This window comes from Chroicocephalus ridibundus, chromosome Z (assembly GCF_963924245.1).
Source record: "Chroicocephalus ridibundus chromosome Z, bChrRid1.1, whole genome shotgun sequence".
NCBI lineage: Eukaryota > Metazoa > Chordata > Aves > Charadriiformes > Laridae > Chroicocephalus > Chroicocephalus ridibundus.
The window spans coordinates 48,076,966-48,103,762 of record NC_086316.1 but is presented as its reverse complement, the minus strand read 5'-3'; the positions used below and the strand labels follow the sequence as shown (position 1 = coordinate 48,103,762).

The 26,797-nt window shown below is 42.4% G+C and overlaps 1 protein-coding gene across 2 annotated transcripts; it reads right to left on the bottom strand.

Moving 5' to 3' along the window:
• On the bottom strand, positions 1-26,665 carry ABHD17B (abhydrolase domain containing 17B, depalmitoylase). 2 transcript variants are annotated; one of them, XM_063320757.1, is made up of 5 exons: positions 26,340-26,665; positions 19,691-19,924; positions 19,450-19,603; positions 3,687-3,866; positions 1-2,859 (listed from the first exon to the last, which is right to left on the bottom strand). In XM_063320757.1, the coding sequence occupies exons 2-5, from the start codon at positions 19,914-19,916 to the stop codon at positions 2,640-2,642; spliced, it is 780 nt and encodes a 259-aa protein (XP_063176827.1). In that variant the 5' UTR covers positions 19,917-19,924; positions 26,340-26,665; the 3' UTR covers positions 1-2,639. The 2 variants fall into 2 exon arrangements, with proteins under 2 accessions (XP_063176827.1, XP_063176826.1); XM_063320756.1 differs by having other exon boundaries at positions 5-2,859; positions 19,450-19,924; positions 26,340-26,664.
• Positions 26,666-26,797: the final 132 nt, after the last annotated feature.

Below are 26,797 nucleotides of genomic sequence, written 5' to 3'. Positions count from 1 at the left end.
AGACCACGCCACGTGGTTCACAAAATGCTCTTTTCTTTTTCCCGAAAATACAACATTGTCCTGTTAATGAATGCTGAATCAACTGTTATTTATCATGAGACAATTGCATTTATAACACAAAACAACAGCCCATTGTCAGTTTCACCAAAATGATGGTTTAAAGACAAGACAACCACCATGTCAAATGTTTTCCTCGTAACTGCAATAGCTCAAAGTTGCTTTATGTTGGTAACAAGTTTGTTGCCATAATATGATTCTCAGTACAAGCTAGGCAGTGACTAAAACCAATTTTAATTCCTTCAGTAAACAACTCATCTGAAAAATCTAGGTGTAAAATACAAATGAGAACAAACCGGTAATGATTAACCATGCATAAGTGGTCCCAAAGAGACCAGAACCTTTACTCACCAGTGTAATCCAGCACAGCTGCATCTACTGAAGACAAAACACTGTTAGTCAGGCCTTTTGTTCTGCTTCAACAAAACACAGAAACAAAAGCAGGAAAACTGCTATTCTACCTTTTTTCTCTTTTCAATTACAGGGTGCCATAATATTCCCTGGCACAATCGCATAGTTCTTGTAATGACACTTGATCGTTTGCCTGCAGTTTGCAGTGCTATCAGCCAATCCGTACCACTTACCATTGTAGTTCTACATTCCTTACTTGTGAATTTTTGAAGAGGACTCTCAAAACAGATTTAATTCATCCCAAAGAAAACAAACATGTAATGGTAATGATTTCCATCTAAGTCAGAGATAGTGGCTGGAAGGTAATAAGAAAATAAAATCAAACTGTGTATACAGTATGATGTAATAAAGCAGAGTTACACATCTACTTAAGCACACTTCCAATTGCAAAATCTTGGATTAGGATGAAAATCTTTAAATCTAATATTATTGTGCCCAAATACTAATCTGAAATTCAGAATATACTGAAGCATACCTGATCAAGATGACAAACAAGAACCCGGTTGCTTGGGAACAAATTCGAATTTCTTTCTAGTCGATTAACCAACCAGAGAGCATACAACAAGAAGTTGCTGATGATTTCAAAGAAAGATAAATTTTAATTCATTACAGAAGAATGTTTATAAGTAGCTCTGCAGCAGAAAATCTGTATGCTGAATGGTAGAAAGAAATAAAATAAGGCATGGGGGTGGGAGGGTGATCATAACAGCAGTTGCTGATAAAGAAGTGTGCTGACAATTCATAGCAGTGGGTTATTGCTTTAGGTCTCAGATTTCCTAGAGTAAATGGGGAGTTGCTTATTATTTTTGATATCGCAAGCGACTGTTGCTATTTCTTTTTAAAGAAAGAAAGGAAGAACAGCAAGCGTGTGGAATATGTTTACTGTTAATCAACACATCTTAACCAAAGTTTTCACGATACTTGAATCTACATTTAAGTATACAATAGTCTCAATCACAAAACCCAAGCAGAACAATTAAACTACATAAGGCCTTAAAATTAGAAGCACAGTGTATATTGTTGGAATATCACTTTGTTTACAAATAGTCTACCTATAATTAAGTTTATTTTTCATAGTTTTATTCAAGCAAAATGCATTCAAGGGAAAGGCAACTTACAAAGTTTATTTTACTGTGAGTTAATAGAAAAGTGTCAATGTTCTCTTCTTGCCCCGCCCTCCCACCCCATCAAGGTGCGATTAATAAAATTTCCATATAATACTCAAAAACCAGTAAGCTTTTTACACTAAACATCCAAAAGTAAGTCTGATCAGACAACGGCAAACTTGCAAATTGTTTATTACAAAGCTGGATAAACTTCCAGGTTCTTTCTAATGAAATATTGCATCTCTACGCAATCAATGTTTAAACTACATTGTCCACAAAGTTGCCTAGGCTCTAGAAGTCTTACTGGTTTCAGTGAAGTACTTAGTGGCCTCAGTAGCAATCACGTGAATGATATTTACGTGTACAACAATGATAACTTGTGGCATTATTTTTGGCAAGATTAGGACAGCTGAGAAGATGAGTGGGTAAATTTGTTTAGTGTGAAAGGTAAGGGACAACACAAGAAAAAAACAACTAAAGTAAAACTAAGCACAAAAGATAAGAAAAAATATGGAAAGAGAGATATATTTTGACTCCCTCCCCCTATAACAGGGCATGAGTCATTTCCAGTGACTGTCTATTCTTATTACATACATTAGTATTTGCTCAAATTTCATGGCTATTACATTTTTACAGACCAACTGCTTAAAAGTCTGGTTTTTAATTTACACCTGTGCAACAGAGTAAGTCACAGTACATTTTGAGATGTTTAAAAAATATCTATAAACATGTTTTTGATATGCTAAAGCATTTGGCAACACTTTTACAGCATTTGATTTTATATAATTAAAATTTCATACAGTACTCTGATTTTTTTGTACATCTCAGAAGAAAAACATCCCCCACAAATACGAACTGCCAAGCTTGACTGTGTGATCACGTAATTCCAGTTTATAACGCTGGTATTAAAACCTTCATTAATTATGTTGACAAACCATTACCTGTATATTTAATGAAGGCAACCAACATGATTTGAAAACACAACCTTCAGGTTTTATGTTATGTATTTATCAAGGCAGGCAGTTCTGCAGTGAAATGAAAAAGCACGTAAATATATAAAGAAAATTACAAGTTCACTAGTTCCTGTGACACAAACTGTTTTAATCTTTCAAGGTACTGTCCATAGAGTTCCACATCATTGTGTCCCGCTCCTTGTACCCACAGTGGTTCTACTGGTCTCTGGCAACGCTCAAATAATGCTAGGCCATGTGAAAAGTCAATTACTTCATCTTCAGTCCCATGGATTATTAACACAGGAGATGTTATTTTAGAAATTTTGTCAATGCTGTAAGAAAGAGATCACATATATGAACACAGTGTGCTTTATTACATCTTTTTGAAGGATCAGACTGTTAATTTCACTTTTTAAGTACACATTGTAGTTTAAATGATTTAATTCTCAGGTTGTTTAAATCATTAGAAAATTAGATCTTATCAACACCCTGGAAGCCATTACAGTAGCACATGTAAAGCCACACAGAAAGGAAAAACACTACTAGAAACTATTAGGATCAAATAACAGAGCAATCCATCTAAAAGTGGTATTCATTACTGTGTTCACTTAAAAAAAAAAGTCACTGGACTGATTAAAATATTACTTCAGAGTTCTTCAGTAAAAAAGTGCTTGTCAGAGGTGAGAGAATTTTAGCACTAAAAGTTTGACCATCTATGGGGAAAAAAGTTAGATGCTCAAACGTAATTCTTTCAGACAAGCGTACCAGTTTGTAATGATCAACTAGTGGTATAGTTCTGAAATACATGACAGGAATTTTCTTCAGTTAAGGTCTACAGAAGATTTTGTTCAGTTACCCAGATTAACTGCTTGTTAGAATTGGAGATATTAGGGGTTACATATAAGAAAACTAATCAATTCTTTATCAGATACCCACTGAAATGAATCGAGATGTGAAAAACCTAGAAGATTTACAAAGTTTGTAAACTCCTTCAAATCAAATATTCCTCATTGCTGTTATTCACCCTGATTTTTCTCCAACTGTTTTTTTAAATCTTTGAAAGAAATTTCAGAGAATTTGTTGTATTACTTGTTTCCCTAGTCCCAAAACTTCTGTAATAGAGAAAAATGCATGCAGAATACAAAATCCTACAACTTACTTTGGGAATGCATCAAAGCAATAGGTCTTCTTTGTATCAGGAAAAGCTACTCGCATTCCTGAGGTCAGTGGAGAATGAAGAATTACAGCAGCACTTTCATACCTAGCAGCAAGATCCACAGATGGTACTGTTCCTATACTCTGGCCATATATAATCACATTTTCAGGGCGGATACCGTACCTAGAAAATTAAAAATGTTAACAAAAGTGGCATATAAAGTGAAACAGACAAAATCACAACTACATAGCAAGGCAAAAGGAAAAAAACATTTCTGAGGATGAAAATTTATATTAAAAATAAACTAACTACGAAACAGGAGCTTGGTAGAAGAACAAAAAAGTATATTCTATAACATTCCTGACTTAAAGGAACAATTATTTACTTTGTATTTGCACTTTTTTTTGGCGTTATGCCTGAATGATACTGAAATATGGTGGGTTTTTGTTTGGGTTTTTTTGTTGTTTGTTTGGTTTTTTAATCCAGATTGTGAATTCTGTACTAGCTGAAAGCCTTTACTGGTAACTCTAGTGGACCTACAACAGAAAACTGATTACAGACTTACTAGCTCTATGGGTATCATCAAATGGAGCATAGTCAAATCTGCAAAAATTTGATTAGCTTAGTCTTCTGATACGTGATAAATACTACAAGTTGATAACATTGATCAGCAATTTAGTTTGACCTAGATCATGCCCACAAAGACAGTGGCAAGAACGTTATGCATTCTATGTAACAGCTGAGACGCTTCTTTCTTATCACAGTTGATTGGAGATGCAAGCTAGCAAGAGGAATACCCAACCTAATCCACAATTAAGACAGCCCAATAAGCACTACAAAATTAGTCAAAGCCTCCCTCCTAGTAAGATGAAAACACTCATTTTTTTCTGTAATTACCTGAGGCAAACAAGAGAGTCATGAAACAGCTAGTTAACACTTATACAAGTCAGATTTAATATATTTTTCTGCAGTAATGTGGGTACAAAGAGCAGCCGGTTCCCAAGTAACACTGGAAACGCGGAAAGTTACTCTGGCAAAACAGTGCCCACAGCAGAAGTGAGCTGTATACATTGATCTATACTAACATATACAGCTATACATTGATCTATACTAACAAAGTACTCTCAGTACAGGTTCAGACTGCAAAACTGTATCTATCTGGCTACCTTTGTTGAACCTATTTGGGAAATGAAGTACCTTAAATAGGAAGAGATACTGTACCGCATTACAAAAAAAAAAGATTAAAAAACCCCACCCAAAACAAATAAAACAAGACCAAATGAAAAAACCCAACCACCCAACAAAAAATACTCCACCAAACCAAAATAACCCAAACATTGCTCTCATGTATTATCAGCACCTTATTCAGCTTTCTGAGTTTTGTAATCAAATTAAGAGTTCTAACATATGAGGACTCAATCATCAGCCTGGAACTACAGGCAAGCCCTCCATCTCACAACAGTTTTCAGAATAAAAAAATTCAATCATTCTGATTAACAAATATTTTCTCAAAATTCCAACACATAAAAATATAACAAATTAAAGCTTTGAAACCAAAACAAATGTAAGGTCTTCACTATTTCTGTATTTCTTCTGGAACTGTGAACAGCTAGCACCTATTCTTTCACAATGAATGTCTGTCCTGGTTCCGGTGGGGATAGGGTTAATTTTCCCTGGTATTCCATGCCATGTGAGCCATGCCCACCCTGAGCTGCCGGGGGAGGGGGCGGGCGGGGGGCGTCCTGGGTCCAGTCGGTGAGCGGCGGTCCCGTAATCGTGTTTGTATATGCCTCTGTCCGTGTTGTTGTTTGCCTGTTCCCTTTGCTGTCCTGTTAAACTGCCTTTGTCTCAACCCAAGAGTCTTGCCTTTTCTTCTGATTCTTCCTGTATTAGGAAGGCGCGAGCAAGCGGCACGTGGTTCTTTGTTGCCGTCTGAGGCTAAACCACGACAGTCCTTTTTGGCGCCCAACGTGGGGCTCGAAGGGTTGAGATAATGACAGAATCCAACTAGAGCTTGAAAAAACGAATGTGTTGTATGCGTTTATTGTATTAGGCAAATAGTCGCTGGTCACCATGTTGCTTGGTTTGTTCTCATGGCTGTGTTATGTGAATTCCTATATGTCTTATGTACTCCTTCCGATGATTTTTGTTACTTCTGGGAGAGGGATGAGGATTATCATTTTGTTGCCCTGTGCAATATCGGCTTATGAGATGATAACATCACTTGTTAGACAGTTACTTTGGGACTTTTATGTGGTGTTGCTGTCCTGTCCGTACCTTGGGCATCGTCTCTCAGAATTTATTAATTAAACCCAGTCTGTGGGGGAAAGGGGGGGGGGGGGGGGGGGCACTTTCCCCAGCTCTTTTGCCTCCCTTTTCTCCTTCGGGTCAGGTATGGCAGCTTTTGAGAATTTTGAATATCCTTGGGATACTCAAACCAGCCTGGTCCTATTGTTATGTCTGCTGAATGTGTTCCACGTCCTGTTTAAGGCTAAACAGCTATTTAAGACTGCCACCCGGAGATCTGCTCCGAGGCTGGATAGTCAGGGGTGGCATGGCATGTGGGAGAACATGGGCAGGTACCTAGAGAACTACTCACCTCCAATGGTCTGGGACTTCACCCCTGAACAATTACAGGACCCTGATAAAGTGGTAGAATATTTGAAGGGAAAATGCTGTGGCTATTCTAGAGAGGCACAACTCACCGCGCTGTGCTGGGCCCTGGCCAGTATCTACCAGGCACTGCTCAGAATTATGCAGCACCCTCAGGGGGAAAAGATGGAGACCAGACCAGCAGCCACTGCGGCTGCTGCAACCCCTGCAACGGACACTGCGGCTGCTGCAACCCCTGCAACGGACACTGCGGCTGCTGCAACCCCTGCAACGGACACTGCGGCTGCTGCAACCCCTGCAACGGACACTGCGGCTGCTGCAACCCCTGCAACGGACACTGCGGCTGCTGCAACCCCTGCAACGGACACTGCGGCTGCTGCAACCCCTGCAACGGACACTGCGGCTGCTGCAACCCCTGCAACGGACACTGCGGCTGCTGCAACCCCTGCAACGGACACTGCGGCTGCTGCAACCCCTGCAACGGACACTGCGGCTGCTGCAACCCCTGCAACGGACACTGCGGCTGCTGCAACCCCTGCAACGGACACTGCGGCTGCTGCAACCCCTGCAACGGACACTGCGGCTGCTGCAACCCCTGCAACGGACACTGCGGCTGCTGCAACCCCTGCAACGGACACTGCGGCTGCTGCAACCCCTGCAACGGACACTGCGGCTGCTGCAACCCCTGCAACGGACACTGCGGCTGCTGCAACCCCTGCAACGGACACTGCGGCTGCTGCAACCCCTGCAACGGACACTGCGGCTGCTGCAACCCCTGCAACGGACACTGCGGCTGCTGCAACCCCTGCAACGGACACTGCGGCTGCTGCAACCCCTGCAACGGACACTGCGGCTGCTGCAACCCCTGCAACGGACACTGCGGCTGCTGCAACCCCTGCAACGGACACTGCGGCTGCTGCAACCCCTGCAACGGACACTGCGGCTGCTGCAACCCCTGCAACGGACACTGCGGCTGCTGCAACCCCTGCAACGGACACTGCGGCTGCTGCAACCCCTGCAACGGACACTGCGGCTGCTGCAACCCCTGCAACGGACACTGCGGCTGCTGCAACCCCTGCAACAGACACTGCGGCTGCTGCAACCCCTGCAACAGACACTGCGGCTGCTGCAACCCCTGCAACAGACACTGCGGCTGCTGCAACCCCTGCAACAGACACTGCCGCTGAACCAGGGAACCAACCCGTGCCAGTATCAGTTGCCCCCATACAGAAGAAGTACACGAAGAAATCAGGTCACTTAGTAAGAGATGATGATGAACCAGGGTCATCACGAGAGCAGGAGGAAGAGGCAGAACCAGAGGTAATTACTCGATCCCTATCCTTGAGTGAGCTGCGGGATATGCGAAAAGATTTTAGCCGACTTTCAGGCGAGCACATTGTCACCTGGCTGCTCCGGTGCTGGGATAACGGGGCCAGTAGCCTGGAATTAGAGGGTAGGCAGGCCAGGCAGCTGGGATCCCTGTCTAGGGAAGGCGGCATTGACAAGGCAATTGGGAAGAAGACCCAAGCCCTCAGCCTCTGGAAGCGACTCCTGTCAGGCGTGAGGGAGAGGTACCCCTTCAGTGAGGATGTTGTATGTCAACCAAGCAAGTGGACTACCATGGAAAGAGGTATCCAGTACCTGAGAGAATTAGCCGTGCGGGAGATGATTTATTATGACTTTGACAATGCAGACTTACCCACAGACCCTGATGAGGTGCAATGCACAAGGCCCATGTGGCGGAAGTTTGTGCGGAGTGCACCATCGTCATATGCCAACTCACTGGCAGTAATGGAATGGAAAGGTGAAGAGGGACCAACGGTGGATGAGGTGGCTGGCCGGCTCCGGAGATATGAAGAAAGTCTCTCTTCCCGCCTTGTCTCAGCTGTGGAGAAACTGTCGCGGAAGGTCCAGCAACTTGAAGAGAATATGTGCTACTCCCCACCTGCACGGGCCAGCGTCTCAGCTATTAGGAGCAGGCATTTCCCCACTCAAGAGAGAGAGTAGAGAGCGTACACACCACGAGGCACCCTGTGGTTCTACCTGCGTGACCACAGAGAGGACATGAGGAAGTGGGATGGACAACCTACTTCGACCCTGCGGACATGGGTACAGGAGTTGCAAGGAAGGACAACCACAAAAGGGGATCCCTCCAGGAAAAGTGCCGCCCCAGTTTCCAGTGGGCAGTTCCCCAGACAAAGCAGAAGGCCTGATCTTGCTTCTGATCCTCTTGAAGGAACTTCCAAGTCATTCATGCAAGAAGTGAGTAATGGATACTATGACCAGTATTAGAGGGGCCCTGCCTCTGGCCAGGTGGAGGAAAGGGACAACTGGGTTTATTGGACGGTGTGGATTCGATGGCCTGGCACATCAGACCCACAGGAGTATAAGGCTCTAGTGGACACGGGTGCACAGTGTACTTTAATACCATCAAGCTATAGAGGGGCAGAACCCATTTGTATTTCTGGGGTGACAGGGGGATCCCAAGAGTTGACTGTACTGGAGGCGGAAGTGAGCCTAACTGGGAATGAGTGGCAAAAGCATCCCATTGTGACTGGCCCAGAGGCTCCATGCATCCTTGGTATAGATTACCTCAGGAGAGGGTATTTTAAGGACCCAAAAGGGTACCGTTGGGCTTTTGGCATAGCTGCCTTGGAGACAGAGGAAGTTAAACAGTTGTCTGCCTTGCCTGGTCTCTCAGAGGACTCTGCTGTTGTGGGGTTGTTGAGGGTCGAAGAACAGCAGGCGCCAATTGCTACCACAACGGTGCATCGGCAGCAATATCTCAAAAACCGAGACTCTCTGATTCCCATCCATGACCTGATTTGTCAACTAGAGGTTCAAGGAGTGATCAGCAAGACTCGCTCACCCTTTAACAGTCCCATATGGCCGGTGCGAAAATCTAATGGAGAGTGGAAGCTAACTGTAGACTACCGTGGCCTGAATGAAGTCACGCCACCACTGAGCGCTGGAATGCTGGACATGCTAGAACTCCAGTATGAACTGGAGTCCAAGGCAGCCAAGTGGTATGCCACAATTGATATAGCAAATGCATTCTTCTCAATCCCTTTGGCAGTGGAGTGCAGGCCACAGTTTGCTTTCACTTGGAGGGGCATTCAATACACCTGGAATCGACTGCCCCAGGGGTGGAAACACAGCCCCACCATTTGCCATGGACTGATCCAGACTGCACTGGAACAGGGTGAAGCTCCAGAACATCTGCAGTACATTGATGACATCATTGTATGGGGAAACACAGCAGAAGAAGTTTTTGAGAAAGGGAGTAAAATAGTCCAAATCCTTCTGAAAGCTGGTTTTGCCATAAAACGAAGTAAGGTCAAGGGACCTGTGCAGGAGATCCAGTTTTTAGGAATAAAATGGCAAGATGGACGCCGTCAGATCCCAATGGATGTGATCAACAAAATAGCAGCTATGTCTCCACCAACTAGTAAAAAGGAAACACAAGCCTTCTTAGGCATTGTGGGTTTTTGGAGAATGCATATCCCAGATTACAGTCAAATTGTAAGCCCTCTGTATCAAGTAACCCGGAAGAAGAATGATTTTAAATGGGGTCCTGAGCAACGACAAGCTTTTGAACAAATCAAACAGGAAATAGTCCATGCAGTGGCCCTGGGGCCAGTCCGGGCAGGACAAGATGTTAAAAATGTGCTCTACACCGCAGCCGGGGAGAACGGCCCTACCTGGAGCCTCTGGCAGAAAGCACCAGGGAAGACCTGAGGTTGACCCCTAGGGTTTTGGAGTCGGGGATACAGAGGATCCGAAGCCCGCTACACTCCAACAGAAAAAGAGATATTGGCAGCATATGAAGGGGTTCGAGCTGCTTCGGAAGTAGTTGGTACAGAAGCACAGCTCCTCTTAGCACCTCGACTGCCGGTGCTGGGTTGGATGTTCAAAGAAAGGGTCCCCCACCACACATCATGCAACCGATGCTACATGGAGTAAGTGGACTGCACTGATCACGCAGCGAACTCGAATGGGAAACCCCAGTCGCCCAGGAATTCTGGAAGTGATCATGGACTGGCCAGAAGGCAAGGATTTCGGAATGTCACCAGAGGAGGAGGTGACGCGTGCAGAAGAGGCCCCACCATATAATAAACTGCCAGAAAATGAGAAGAAATATGCCCTGTTCACTGATGGGTCCTGCCGGATTGTGGGAAAGCATCGAAAGTGGAAGGCTGCTGTGTGGAGTCCTATACGACAAGCTGCAGAAGCCAGTGAAGGACAAGGTGAATCGAGCCAGTTTGCAGAGGTGAAAGCCATTCAGCTGGCTTTGGACATTGCTGAGCGAGAAAAATGGCCAGCACTTTATCTCTACACTGACGCATGGATGGTGGCAAATGCTCTGTGGGGGTGGTTACAGCAGTGGAAGCAGGGAAATTGGCAGCGCAGAGGCAAACCCATCTGGGCTGCTGAACTATGGAAAGATTGCTGCCCGGATAGAGGATCTGGTTGTGAAAGTACGCCATGTAGATGCCCATGTACCGAAGAATCGGGCCACAGAGGAACATCAGAACAACCAGCAAGTGGATCGGGCCGCTAGGATTGAAGTGGCTCAGGTGGATCTGGACTGGCAACATAAGGGTGAACTATTCATAGCTCGGTGGGCCCATGACTCCTCAGGCCATCAAGGAAGAGATGCGACATATAGATGAGCTCGTGACCGAGGGGTGGACTTGACCATGGACACTATTGCACAGGTCATCCATGAATGTGAGACATGCGCTGCAATCAAGCAAGCCAAGCGTTTGAAGCCTCTTTGGTATGGAGGGCGATGGCTGAAATATAAATATGGGGAGGCCTGGCAGATTGATTATATCACACTGCCACAAACCCGTCAAGGCAAGCGCTATATGCTCACAATGGTGGAAGCAACCACTGGATGGCTGGAAACATACCCTGTGCCCCATGCCACTGCCCGGAACACTATCCTGGGCCTTGAAAAGCAAGTCCTGTGGCGACATGGTACCCCAGAGAGAATTGAGTCGGACAACGGGACTCATTTCCGAAACAGCCTCATAGACACCTGGGCCAAAGAGCGTGGTATCGAGTGGGTGTATCACATCCCCTATCACGCACCAGCCTCTGGGAAGATAGAACGATACAATGGACTGTTAAAAACTACACTGAGAGCAATGGGTGGTGGGACTTTCAAACACTGGGATACACATTTAGCAAAAGCTACCTGGCTAGTTAACACCAGGGGATCTAACAATCGGGCTGGCCCTGCCCAATCAAAACTTCCACGTACTGTAGAAGGGGATAAAGTCCCCGTAGCGCACATGAAGAATATGCTAGGGAAGACAGTCTGGGTTAGTCCTGCCTCAGGCAAAGGCAAACCCATCCGTGGGATTGCTTTTGCCCAAGGACCTGGGTGCACTTGGTGGGTGATGCGGCAGGATGGGGAAGTCCGATGTGTACCTCATGGGGATCTCATTTTGGGTGAGAATAGCCAATGAATCAAATTGTGTGTTGTTAATTACTAAGTAACACTGTCACTGTATGTCCTCATTACTATAATTGCTATCAGTTGTACTACAAGTAAGGCACAGGGATGATGGGATAAGAACTGACCTCAGCAGCTGGCGCCCAGCAACTTCCTCAAGATCTACATCTTCAGCCCACGGACTGTGAGCATGAGCCACACCGGGTGCACCAGTCACAAGCTCCAAAAAATACAGCATGCAACAGACCAGCACCACCCAGCATCTCACCTGCCCTGAGAGACTGTTCTAACAGATGGAGCCCAAAGCCATGGATTACAAGAGCTCAACAGACACTTTTGGAGGGATGGCCCATAAACTAAGGGCATTATATATATATGACAGGGGAGAGTGGTGGCAATTCATTGGAACCTGTAAGATCTGGGCATGGCATAGATGGTATGGAATAAGGGGTGGATAATGTCCTGGTTCTGGCGGGGATAGGGTTAATTTTCCCTGGTATTCCATGCCATGTGAGCCATGCCCACCCTGAGCTGCCGGGGGAGGGGGCAGGAAGTCGCCGCTGGGAGCGGGCGGGGGCGTCCCAGGTCCGGCCGCTCGCTGGGGAGCAGCGGTCCCGTAATTGTGTTTGTATATGCCTCTGTCCATGTTATTGTTGTTGTTTGCCTGTTCCCTTTGCTGTCCTGCTAAACTGTCTTTGTCTCAACCCAAGAGTCTTGCCTTTTCTTCTGATTCTTCCTGTATTAGGAAGGCGCGAGCAAGCAGCACGTGGTTCTTTGTTGCCATCTGAGGCTAAACCACGACAATGTCCCAGTTCAAAATAATTCAAATCACATTTGTCCATTCTAAAAGCACAGTATGGCCTTCTGTCCCTTTCCTATAATCTGAACAAAACTCACATTAATACCTGACACTTTGCATCATTAGTATGGCATGAGGTTTGCAGTGTGTTATGACATTGCATAGTTCTTAAATAAAAAACCTTGAAAATTATCATACTCACATTTCCTCAAATATTGAGTTCTACAAGATGCAGGCCATTGCACAGAAATTTAAAGCAAAACTTAAAAGTACGACTTGGAGAATATATTCTCCTCTTTCTCATTATTTTTCCCCCTATTTTTAGATCCAAGGCCTTCAGCCTAAAGATAGCTAAATGCTAGCTGCAAAAATAATCCCAAAAAAAGCATTTACTATATTTGGATTAAAATAATCTGTTCTCCATCACAGCCAAACAGACTGCCTTCACAGCACCCACCAGAAACTATTTGTTTCACAGTCTGGAAAGTAAAATATTGGGGGCAATCACCAGAAGCGGTGGTTCAAAGTAGTCAGACTTTTGAATATCCTGACTTGAAAAAAAAAAAAAACACCAAAAAAATCCAAAAACAAAAAAACCAAGAAGCTTGGAAACCAGAGAACATCATCTGCTGTGTCTGTCGCCATTTTTCCCTTTCCTCTTGAACAGACTCCTGAAGAGTTTGGGGAAAAAGGAAGAGCCCAAACGTCCCTCAGTTCCTCTCTCCCAAAATTATTACTTTCCAATCTAAGATGTAAGAATTCTTGAAAAGATAACTATTAGTAAGTTCTCCACTCATAAAATTCATCTACTCCTTTTGACAGTCCTGTAAACTCCAAGAAAACTCCAGGAGTCTGGCAGAAAATTATTAGTTGACTTCACACCTTGTCTCCCAAATAGGGAAATGCCAGATCAAGAGAAAAAGTGGCAGTAATGTTGTTCTCTTAATCAGTGACTTAGAATTACAGGCCATCCTGAGGAAGGGGAATGTGACAGTTACAGACCCATACGCTGTAAGTAGCTGTTCTGGTGACAACAGCTACAAGACATGCTGTAAAAACTGTTGATAACTTTGAAAGCTAATTATGTTGATCATAAGAATAATGTAAACATTACTGTATACTCAAGTTATCTTAGATAACTAGTGTCAGAATAGACGGGCCTTCAGTTTGTTGGTGGTGGTAATGGTGGGGTTTTTTAAGCCATAATCACCAGAAAGGACCTTGGAACAAGATCTTTAAAGTAGCCATGCACAGATGTACCTTCTCAGAGAAAGAACTGCTCCTCAGGGACAAGTTATACTGGACTGAATCTGGCATAAAATTTAGATAGATGTATTCCACAGTTTAAAGGCTGCCCACAACATCTTTCTCTTTCCCACAGTAACTGGGATTTCAATTCTTTTCAACACCTGATTCATCCTTTATATTCACGCACCTAAGGGCTACCTGCCTGGAAAGCACATAGAACTTGAAGAGCAGTTTTTACATAGAACTAAATGTACCTCTGTTGCCATAAGCTTGCTAGCATCCACACAGAATGTCTGAGTACTCACAAACTTCTGCCCTATCATCACACCAAAAATACAGGTTAATGTCACTACAAAGCTAAGCTACTGCCAAACTGCAGAGAACCACTTTCCTATTTGCATCTTCAGTCACATGTTGCTCCTCATTTGGCTTCACCAACTAGTTCAGGAAACTGAATTAGTCAGAAGATAGAGCAACTACTTTTCTGCTCCTTTGTGCTGGCTGTCTTCACAGCCAGGTAAGAAATGACATGCCACTGGTGGGTTAAAGAAAGCAACAACGCAAGAAGTTGTTGTAACTACCATCAGACCACTCCCTAGAATCAAGGCCCAAGCTAACACAGGGCAACTAATGAAGCCAGTATCCTCTTCTGCAAGCCTACACATGCTGATCAAATATAGATGGTTTCTTTTAAAAGAGGCAACCTTCAACACCCCCGCCAGATCTTTTCAGCTTCTGGCAGGAAAAGAAAAATTGCTAAGCAGCAATGAAATACTCTTTTTTCCCCCCTTTGTGACACACTTCATAATGTGTTGTAGCAGAAACTCTTTTACCATTTCCTTTACATTTCTGTCTCTGCTACAAGACCTTTTCTGCACTTTACTAAACACTTATCTTAGTGGCAGTCCACCTTTTTCCACCCCTCCCACCTACTTTTTTTTCTTTTCATAGCATCATAGAACAGTTTGGGTTTGAAGATGATCTAGTCCAGCCCCGGCACCATTTTTCACTAATGGTGAAAATTTTCACTAAATCAGGTTGCTCAATTCCCTGTTTGATCTTAGCTTGAACACTTTAATTGGATATACATCACATTACTATGATGTGCAATATGCAAGCTACAAAATGCATGTCTGGCTGTAACAAGTGTGTTTTGGTTGTTTTTTTGTTTTTGTTTTTTTTTAAATTCTGTTACCTGTTACAACCAAATACCAGCTGAAATTATCATACTATACTTGCAGGCTCTTAGAATACAAATCATTTTGCCCTTGATATACTTAAGGGAGACAGAAAGCAATTTATCTTTTTACTTCTGAATTACTGCTGTTAATCTAGAAGACTCGCTCACTTTACAATAATAAAATAAAGTATCAATAAAATCAACCTTAGAAGGGTACATTTTCAATAGTACCTCTAAGGCTTACACTAATGAAGAGGTGCAATAGATGCTCTGGTGAGGCCACTCTGTGTGAAGCTATTGCAACACATGCATTTAACCAACTGCCAGCAGTGCTTGTGGCACAAGGAACAAGGGAGAACATCCAGAGGGAATTTTCAATGCACATTTCAGAACCTTTTGTCATCATGCACATAACACACAAAATTATAGCTGCAAATTGCAGAACATGAAGGGCATCAACAACCTCCACACCTTTAACTAGCAACATTCCAGGCCACGAATAAGATTGATGAGCGTACAGCTCTTCCTCAACTCAGATGCACATTCCCTTTCTTGTGTATACAACACGTAACATTGCTAGAAGAAAAGGGGAACTGTTTTATGAGAGGTAAGCCCATTGACCATGCATGTAATAATTAACAAACTGCATCACCTCTGCCTCTCTCATGATGGTTTGGCGTTTTATAAACTTTATAGTGCTACTGGTACATTTGTTTTACTGGCAAGATTTCTCTTCATGATAAAAGTGAGCTACTTTTTCCTATCAATTTACATAAAAGCTCAAAGTCTCTCCAAATATTCGAAGCTAAGGCACCTCATCTTCTAGCACGCCCCCCCACTTTTGAATAAAAAACCCAAACATGTAGTTTATGAATTCTCAAAAGAGCACTTTCAGCTGACATCCAAATAGATCTGATATTATTCCTGTATTTGGCTGTTCAAATTATGAACATTCTGTCCAATTTGACACATCAGTTTGATGGTGAGATTTACTCTTCAATTTTTCAATTGTTATACAGTCCATGATAAGCAACAATGAAAAGGCTGTTTGGTTTCTTAAAGGTAAGTCTGGTCATGAGGTTAACTCCAGGAAGTCTTCAGGTTTCTGAATGAGCACCACTTGCCCTGCATTTCCCTAGGGCTGGTTAAACCTTTCCACCCTTGCTAGGGTGTCATCAAAGGTCTTCAGAGACCAGGACAGCAGAAAACAGGCGTATCCCAAAATGACTCCAGGCATTTCAACACTTTGTAGCTATGACAGTCAGAAAAAGAATGTCCTCACTTGCAGCTTTTATACAGTCCCATGCACATGAATATGCAATAAAGCACAACTTTCCCAAACACAATGGCAGTGAATCACCTTGCTACCTTCTACAGTCAGCATCCACATGGATAGCTACGGCTTCCTATTAAAGTACTGCAAGCGGGTAAAGAATAGGGAGACAATTCAGAAACTGCATCTGCTGTTTACCTCTTCTGATCTGCTGCCAAATTAGCCTTCTGTATTCATTTACATGAATGATAATATTCACATACCCTTACAACAACCACTTTTAAGCAAGTAGTGTTGGACCAACCTCTCCACCACCCTCAATACTAATTCCAGACTATTTCACCCTAGGTGTTTAGGCCCCACTGGACAGTTGTGCCAATTTACAGATTACCATACAGATTGTCCTTCCAAGATATAAAACTTAACACACTAACAGGTCTCTACCACAAGCAGCTGTGTTGACTGTAGAATGCAGCCCCCATCAGCATTTCAAGTACCCCCAAAACACCTTGTAATGCTGGGTTCTATGATCCTATTTCTCAGAAAAGGGAATGCAGAGAGCTGTGCGTGGCTGTGATCAACCTCCAAAGGTAATTTCTCCATTCTTTTCTTCATCTCATCACAATCTGACACACACTTTAAAAGCCTAGGATCCCTTTCTTCTCTCATCCCACCAACATGAATTTCAAAGGAGTTACAGCTATACTTACATCTATTCTGCAAACAATCCGCTGAATTAATTTGTTTTTGCAGGACACTTACATTATAAAACGTTAAAGATGCTGTCAGTATAACACTGATAGAACAGGCTATGCTAGAAAAGTGATTCAATGCTGCAGCAAATGCTCAAAGGCTCCATTCTGGTCCAGATATTCATCAAGTATTTAAACACAGCTAAGCACTGATTCAGGGCTCAAGAGAATACCGCAGACGGGTAACCAAACTGCGTGAGCCACGATATCCAGAGCCACATGCTGAACTTCTCAATGCTACATTGAGATACATGGACAAGACCAGGTCTGCCAATTGAAAAGTTGTTGGAAGTACAACAGAGGAGACTCTTAATACCAACCACTTTTGAAGCAATGGAAAAAATTCAGTTCACGTTTGTGAAATCCAGAAGTCAGGCAGACCAATCCAAGCTCTACAGACTCTATAGAACTGCGTATTTCTAAAGATGGTTTTGACACAAAAAATAAATGAAGACAGCAAATGGGACTGAGGTGAGGTAATTCCTGAATGGAAGAAAAGCAGATAAGTGGAGTATGTGTTTAAAGTTCCCCTCAACAATGTCTGTTCAGCAAAGGGCATGTTCAGATAGGATATTACAATGAACAATTTTATTTCACTAGGGAATGCACACTATGGATTGTTCCAGAATGGAGGAGAGAATACAGTTCCAATCACATATCCTTTTAGGTTTTCAATTAGAAATTCATCAGGGGGAAGGAGAGACAATAAATACAAATTACTTCATGAAACAGAGCCTGTAAACTAACATAAACAAGCAATTAAATTTCAGCATCTCGTTCTCTTCCATCTGCTGATATATTCAAACAATTCAGACTATCTTCCATACTGTTCACAAACCATATTATGGTTTTGACCAATGTTACTGCGTATTTCACCAAATGGCTATCTTCCAGATCACCTATCAACTACAAATCACAGCCACCAGTGCACCTGTTGCAGCTCTTGGCTTACAGAACGGATGTCTAGTTACATCTCAGCTTTCCACTATAATCAAAAGAAATGACAAAACCTAATCTAACAACACAGTACGCATGTTTTTGAATAGATGAGGTTGAATACCTGTCCCCTGTGGTTGTATGAGGTTTATGATAATAAGCTTTCCCCCTACTTTAATATATGAATAAAATATGCTTCTTTAAAAAGAACTATCACACCTTTGTTTTCATGTAAAAGAAATGCAAGACAATATATGTATTTAAAACACTGAAAAGGCATGATCCACTCCACAGTAGTAGAAAAATAGTTAACATTACATTGATCAAGTTCTAAATTCACTACGACAACTACCAGGCTCCAAGATTTTTTAAAGAGTCTTTACACATGCCCTTACACTAAGTCACATCCCTGATATTATTTTTTTAAACAGCACACTCACCTTGCAATTACTGAACAATAAGAAGCTGCTCTACATTAAATTCAGGTTTTCACAGATTATTTTTTTTGTGCAAAATACACAATATGATTGGATTTTTTTTGGTGAACATCTATTCTTACAATCACATGGCATTTTAAAAAAATAATCTTTTTGTGGTTTGGGTACTTGTAACACAAGAATAATATTCCTCTAAGTGGAAAAAAACATAGTGAAAAATGCTCTCAAATTTAAGAAGTGGGTATTCAGTGCTGTGTTTATTTGGTGCCTGGGATTCTTACCTATATCAGAGAATGCCTCCAGATTTTCTCTCTCTAAAACTGGAGTCTTAGAACACAGAAATTGCTGAAGCAACATCCTTCCAATTTGCATTATTTTCCTTGTCCAGTTTTAACTTATTTGAGCTCACACTACTGATTCAAATTTCTGGTTTTTGTTCCCACCATAAGGTATTTACACAGATCAATTACAATCTCTCCCACACATCATATTTTGCTAAGATAAAAATTTTTTTTTTTTTTATATAGAAAGCTATCTTTGGAAATAGTGGTGGTGGTAGTCTGAATTCTGAAACATAGGTGGTCTAACACCATACAGAAATCCAAACAGAGTCTCACAAGGTTCTCCTATAACAGCTTTTCCACTGTGCCTCCCTAGAAAAGAAGTAGGTGATGGAATTAGCTGAAAAACCAACCTGTACTTTCTCTCACCTACATCACACCAGTGGTTCAGTTACTGGGAAATCAATTATTGTAGATTTTTCTTATTGTCTGATATTTCTAACTGAAGACATCCCAAACTGTGACAATAAGGATTATCTTCCAATCATTCAAGACTGCAACCTTTTCAAAATTTCATCCCATTCCAATTCTTGTAGTATATTGATACTATATACTGATTGTTCTCAGTATTGACAATGCCTTCAGCATAAGGCACCATCAATCAGCTTGGATATGAATCCATTAATCCTAAAATACAGCATTTCTGTTTAAACTACCAATGCAGATTAAGTACAACCATTTGAAAAGCAAGCTGTAAAAGAAAAATGTCAACTAATGTCTTACCTTGTCCTAAGAGCCACCCAAGCAGCATCAATGTCAGCATACAGATTCTTCTCTGTTGGCTTCCCAGAACTTGCACCATATCCAGAATAATCATATGAGAATATGTTGCAATTAATCCGTGAACCCAGTCCTATGTAAAAGCTGCTCATCTGTCCTAGGTCAACAGCATTTCCATGTGAGAAAAGCAAAGTATACTTGGCATTAGGTGAGCAACGCACGAACATACAGGCAATCCTGTTACCTTTACTTGTTCTAGTCATGAAACACTCAATGGCATCTTTTTCTCTAGAAGAATATTGCCAGTCTGCTCGCTCTGAGAGATGTAAAGTCCAACGACTACCACTCTCATCACACATCAGTGTGTACGTGGGATCAGGAGGTAAGAATGCCAGTTTGGAGGCAATTTTCCCTGGGCATGGCGGACAACAGAACAGGCAACACAGTTCACTAAAGGAAAGGTTATTCATCTTCTAGTCTGAAACAGGAAGAGAGAATGGTATCAGTTCCTAGTTACAATCCTTTATAAAAAAAAAACTCATGGAAAAGGTAAGCTTAACCTTTCTAGAAAATAATAGATAATTTTAATGTAAACATCTAACGAAGCATGGATATAAATAGTTACGTACATTTCTATATAACAGATTATTTGATATTATTAGCTACTTTAGAATGAGCATATTATTAGAGTGAGTGGTAACTCTAAAGCCCTGCCAGAAACTAAAACTAAAATGTGATTAGCCAGTGAAAGAACAAGCATGAGTTTTGGAGTTTCTCTGGAGGAAATGAAGTCCCTCATTTTAAGCCATTAAGAGAAGTGTTCATCCCATTGACAAATACTTATGTTAGAAAGAACAATTAAAATATGTTGCAGTGTTTGCTATGCAGATCTCTGCAGCCAAAAATCACTACAACATTTCCTAAATACAGAGAATACATATTGCAATCGTGAGTTATGGGCTCCTGCAAGAAGTAGCAGCAGTATGAAAGGTGCATGACGGTCAAAACTTAGAAGCCAAAACAAGATGTTTCTGCTGGCTTAGCAAACATTGTAGACCCTCAGTACACTAAAATACAGCCATAAACTCTTCCTTGCTCCACATACTAGCTGACATAAATGTTTCCAAACCCTTCAAAGAAATTATTGGCGAAGGTCTTCTGTATTGCACACAGGAATTGGGATTATATTAATGACTATTTTTATTCAATGCACTGACAAAAACATCCCAACCCAAACATTCTATCACACATATTTGGCAAATCAATATAATGTAGAATACCAATTCAAAGCATTGGTTAATGGAGTTGGGGGCGGGAGAAGTAAACACACAAACACCTAAAGCAACCTAGGGAAATATACAATTGCTCTGAAAAGCAGGCATTGTGTCCTCTTAATTTACAGCAGGGAGAAAGGAGAGGTAAAAAAATCCTTTATTGTGACAATACTTTTTCTCAGAGGTAGGAAGAGTGATGAAATCTGCCAAGAGCCGTACTGGAAACCAGCACACCTAAGACAGGCATTTACACTACTTTCCTTGTGCTAAGGCATCTGATATTTCACCTTAACTTAAACAACTTTTCTATCCCAAATCAATCTACAGGTCTCAAGCTCAGTTCCTGCCAGGTCACTTACAGTTTAATGTACCACCTTTGACTGCTAGATGCAAGTTTACAGATGGGAACTAAACAAGCTGACTTCTGACGTCCACAGTCCCATGTCATTTCAGAAATACTTGGGTAATCCAACAATAAAATCTTACTGCTAACTATAATACTTGGTGATATTTAGATCATATTTCAAAGTTTGTCCTCTAACTTGTATAAAAAGCATAGTTTTCATGCCCGTATAAATTTCTCTTTAGAAAAGCTTCAAGGTCGCTGCTGTAAGAACTGTTGAATACAGATCACAGAACCTATCTGTATTTTGGATCCATGAATGGTCTCTTCCCTGTGATAGAGTATGAATGCATACTGCGTACAATGTTACATAGAGTGTACTTGTACAGTAGGAAACACAGGCACAGCACGACAGTCTGATAAACAGCATGAGCATTCTTGGAATACTACTTCTCTTTGTAGGGCACAAAACCCCCATTTTTTTGTTTGTTTGTTTGTGGGTTTTTGGGGGGTTTTTGTTGTTGTTGGGTTGTTTTTTTTTTGCACCAAGGCTGCTACAACCAAGTGCTTTCACCCTGAGTGAAAAAGGGAAAACAGATTTTTGTGAGGGAAATCAAAATCACAGATTCTTAGATACGGGTGACCAACACTACCAATTTAGAGGAGATGGCAGGAAGGGTGTACTGATCACCTTCCATAAAAAGGCAGATTGTCTCTTAAATGAAGATCCTGAACAAATGACCGTATTTCTGCCAGCTAAAGGATCAACCTCATGTATTTATGTAATCAGCACAAATAGTCACTCAAATTTGGAATACCTCATCTGTTTCCTGGCAGGTGAGATTAGCTGGACCTTAAGTTTATTTTAAACATGCAAGTCAGGACAAGAAGGGGAAGACGCGTAGGGATTGGCAAAAAGCTTGGGCTGTTTTATCCACAGGAAAAACACAAGACTATTTTCCTTCTTGACTTCTCTTACAGCTGTGAGCACTGAAGGAGACACTTCTTTCACTTCTACTTAGAAAGTTCATGTTCACAGCCCAGAGGAACTGCTGTGATGCCTCAACAGGTTGTTGGGTTTTTTTTCGTTCAATAAGTGCTTATGACCCTGTATTCAACGACACTTCCATTTCTATCAGAAACTACTAAACCAATTTGTTTGAGTAAGTGTTCCCATCCTTGCAGAAAAGCTGAAGGGCAAAGCTAGATACTACAATTTATTCTAGGGGGTGCAGGGTGGGGGAAACGCTTTATGTGAAAAGTTTAGAAGAATATGTACCTCCAAAAGTGAGGTATAAATACTGTGTTCTGCCCAGGAACAGCAGATTGCACTCTGCTCCAGCATACAATGAAAACTGCAGGAATTTCTTACTTGCTTCCCAGTCCACTTGTCAGAAAGAATTAAAACAGGAGTTTACATTATTTATAACTACAAACAGCCCAGCAACACTACAAACATGATCTCACTCAGAAAATATTTGCTATTTGTCAAAGTCATTTCAGAAGACTGGAAGCTGGCCTGTGGAATTCATACACAGGGCAGTACTGCAGTAACCACAGTTTATCAGATGAGGTGGTACTGTGCCCCAAGATAACTCAAATGTGCTAAAAATGAGATATTGCCACATATGGCAAATGACTTATACTGAAGATCATGGCTTAAGTACTATTTCTCCCCCATACTAGACTGTAGTGTCCATTTAATAATAATTAAATAATGTCCATTTAATCCAGTGGAAATTCCGTCTACTGAAACTAAAGATTCTGATGTCAGAGTTCTTCGCCATCTAAATCATGGCTAGTAACAATTTTTTTAAAATAAATATTTGCTACTTTCTTCATTCAGAAGACTTAAGAAAAACAGCAGATCCCTAGCATGACTAACTGAACAAATTTGACACAAAACACCTACTGAACTTTGCCAAGAGGATACCTTCAACTAAATGCAAACAATGTTGCCATTATACTGGAACTGGTTTGTCATTCATTGTGTTCACAAGTGTGTTCTTAACGTCCGGATCTGGAATGGAACCAGGATGTGAGAGAGTCCCCAGGGTGTATAGAGTAATTCTGATATCAGTGTTTAAAAGTTCAACTGAATCGGCATTTCCTCCTAGTAGTTATCCACCAGATGTCATAATTTAACTTCAACTAAACAAGCATTATCTTTCCTCAGAAGGTGTACTGCTTAGATACTTCAATGAGGGATTAAATTTAATGTTACCCCCCTGAGTAGTGTTCTGTTCTAGGGTTTTTTTGGTCTGTGTTTTTTGTTTCTTTTGTTTTGGGGGGTTTTTCTGTTTGGGGTTTTTTTTTGGTGTGGGTTTTTTTTTTTTAAATGTTTTTAATGTTAGAAGACACAAAACATGATTTCCTAATGATTAACCTAGCCAAAAAATTGTTATGGTAAAAACTAAAAGAAAAGTCACAAAGACCTCTTCATTTAGCATCACTCAGCCTTGGTGTGATCTCCAAAAGCTTTGGAGATCAACAGCCTTAAGAGACCAATTAAATGTAAAATATAATTTATGGAAAGGCAACGAGGTATCACAAGTGAAGTTGCATTAAAAATTAATAACAAATGGGCTTGGCGTATGCTCTGTCTGGACTCTTACTGAAACTGGGGCAAAAACAACACCAACCACAAACTACCTTAAGCATACACTTCTGCAAGTACAGATGAATAACTTTAATGGGACTCGTTTGCCTAAGATATGTTGTGACCACTTAAGTTATAGTCTAACACCTTCTGAGTATGTATGATGTAAATCTCAGTGTTTATTACAGTAGCATCATCAGATGCAGAGATCAATACCTCCCAACAACATAGCTATTTCTGATAAATTAAGTAGTAGTGATAAAGAAGCCAGTGCTGCTCTGGAAACACAGTTGCTGGTAAAATTACTAACAACAAAATGAACATAATAAGAGAAAAAAAAAATATATATCTTTTAAAACTATCCCACATTTTTCATATAAATTAAGTAGGAAAATTCTGTGGAAGAAACTGGAAAATTGATAAAATTCCACTCTTGCACCAAGACAGGCTAAAAAATAAAACAGACCCAAGTGGCATCATCCACCCCTTTCTGGGATAGCTTTTAAAAGACAGACAAGATCATTTTATCAAATTTGTCTCTTTAACTCTCTCATGAATAAGAAAGTAACATTGGAAACGACAAATGTAAAAATGCCCACAGGCAGTAATTTCTATCCATTCTTCAGCAATTAACCTTTTTGCCTTCATTAAGGCTCACAGAAGAAGGGAAGAAAAGTCTATCTAATTTGAAAGAGCACCTCGAGTATTTATTTTGTGATTCCTAGGATAACATAAATGTAGTTCTTTCTCACAAGCAGTTATTCCTGTCCTCTTTCCTCTGCAAGCCATTACAAGAGACTGGCTCCTACTATGCAGATCTTTGAGCACTTCGCTACATATTAGCCTTAAAAGCCCAACCCTTGCAAATACTTATCTAGAAATCTTATATTTACATTAAATATAAATTATTGTAATTGTATATTTAAATTAAATTACTTATTTTATAGGAACTATTCACAAGAACAAAGTGAAACTTGTAAATACAGCTGCTGGTTTGTAAATTTTAGTGGTGCTCTAAGTATAGCAGACAAGATATTCAAATTGTTGGGGTTTGTTGTTTGGGTGTGGGTTTTTTCTTTTTTTTTACTCGCCATTTTTCTTTATATACTGCTGAAAGAAGAAATTCTAATGTAGTTTCCCCTACCCTTTCATTGAACACAATGCAATGAAAACTTGAGTTCAAGCCACTACTGACACAGTCATATTTATTTCAACATCTGCATTATTAAATATGGAATAGAAGGGTATAAACATCGTCCAACTACTTCAAGAGTTAAAACAACAAAGTATTTAGTGAAAAAAAAATCAGTGTCTGATTAAGTATTATATAAAAGCATTAAACTAATATAATTATTAAGAAAGGATATATGGTAAGTCCAGAAAAAAACACAGAGGAAGTCTATTCACTAGTGAAAAAGCCATAACAATAAATACCCTGGAGTAACTCTTTAAGGTAGTTTTCAAAGAGCAAAACAGCCTACACAAAACCAGAGAAGCCTGACAGGACCAAAACTTCATTTGATTAGGTTGATTTTAAATAGATAAATAGCTTTACTATTCTCACAAATTCCAGCAATGTTATAAAGCTTAACTTGTGTAGAGAGACATTCTTCTTATGCTTGTTACTTGGTGTACCTCAAAACCTAATGGCACAGTTGAAAAAAGAGAAAGGGAACACAGGAAAAACCAAGTGAAAAACCCAGCCATTCCTTCTCACCTAAAGAATAAACAAACCCTCTGAAGATCCCAGATAGAGAGCTGTGGGATTAAGCGGGATTACACAATGTTTTGCATGCTCCAAGCAAGACTCTGCACTAAGGGACTGCTCTGCTAGAGCCACCTGCAGCTGACAGGCGCTCGCGTCCCCGATTGTATTTCACCCACATCAAGCTGGCGCTTCACCGCACCGGTGGGTCAATCACTAGCAAGAAGCTACGCTTTTAAAATCGGTACCATCTGTACTATTTTGGTTTCTGCAGTCAGGCATTTTTCTAGCTACCTTCTGGCCAAACACTTTAAAGTTAATAATACCTGACAGCAACTTTAAAGCCAGGGTCACTCCCAACGTCAGCAGCAGAAGCTGAAGAAATACATTAAATCAGGCTCGCGAAAATTAAATGAACTCTTAAGGTGTCTGTATCTAAAAGGGACTCGGCAGAAGTCAACAACACAGACACGGAGGCACTATTTCGACCCGCTAAAAGCCAGAATTTAAACAAGTCAGCGCGCCTGTTGCCCGAACAAAGGCACCCACAGCAAGACAACGGAGACGGGAGCCCCGGGACGGGCAGACTCGCAGCTCCCCGGGCCCTCGGAGGGCGGCGGCACCGAGGGCGGCAGAGAGCGGCCCCCGGGCCCGCAGCCGGGACGCGGACTGAGCGGGGAGCGGGGGGGGGGGAGTGGGGTCGCCAGGGCCGCCATCCCTTTGCCCGGGTCGGGAAGCGGAACCGCCACCTCCCTCCCTGAGGAAAAGCCGCGGGCCTCGCTCCTGCCCCACGCCACAGCCCCGGGAGTGGCGGGGCCGCCGCAGGCCGACTCGCCGCCACGCCTCGGAAGCGGATCCTCGAACCTCAACCCCGCCGCCAGCGCTGAGCCGGGGCCGCGCCAGCTGCTCCCTGACATCCCCCTCTCACCGCAACTCGGGACACAAACTCAAACACACACAGACACACCGTACCTGCGCCTGGCGCTCCGCTCGGCGGCGGCCCCGTCCTTTCCCAACGGCCACCGCTCCGACGCTGGGCCGGCGTGGGGGGGAGGGGTGCCGGTTGTGCTGAGTAACGGCGGCGGGCGGCTGTCAGCGCCCTGGCCGCTGCCCGTAGCCGCGCCCCGCAGACAGAGAACGCGCGGCCCGCTGGCAGGGTTGCTCTCCCCGCGGCCTACGGGAGCGGCGGCGCCGGCCTCGCTTCACCAAGCGACTGCATCAAATCGAGCGGCGGCTCCAGCGGCAGAGGGGTAGCGGCGGGGCGGGGCGGGACCGGCCGGAGCCCACCAATGGGGGTGCAGCCCGCAGCGCCGCTCCGGCCACTGAGGTTCCGCCTGAAGGCGGGTGGGCGGGAAGCCGCGGAGAGACAGCGAACCGTGGTGGGCGGGAGGGGTGATACAGACGTCGGCAGCGGGCCAATGGCGAGGCGA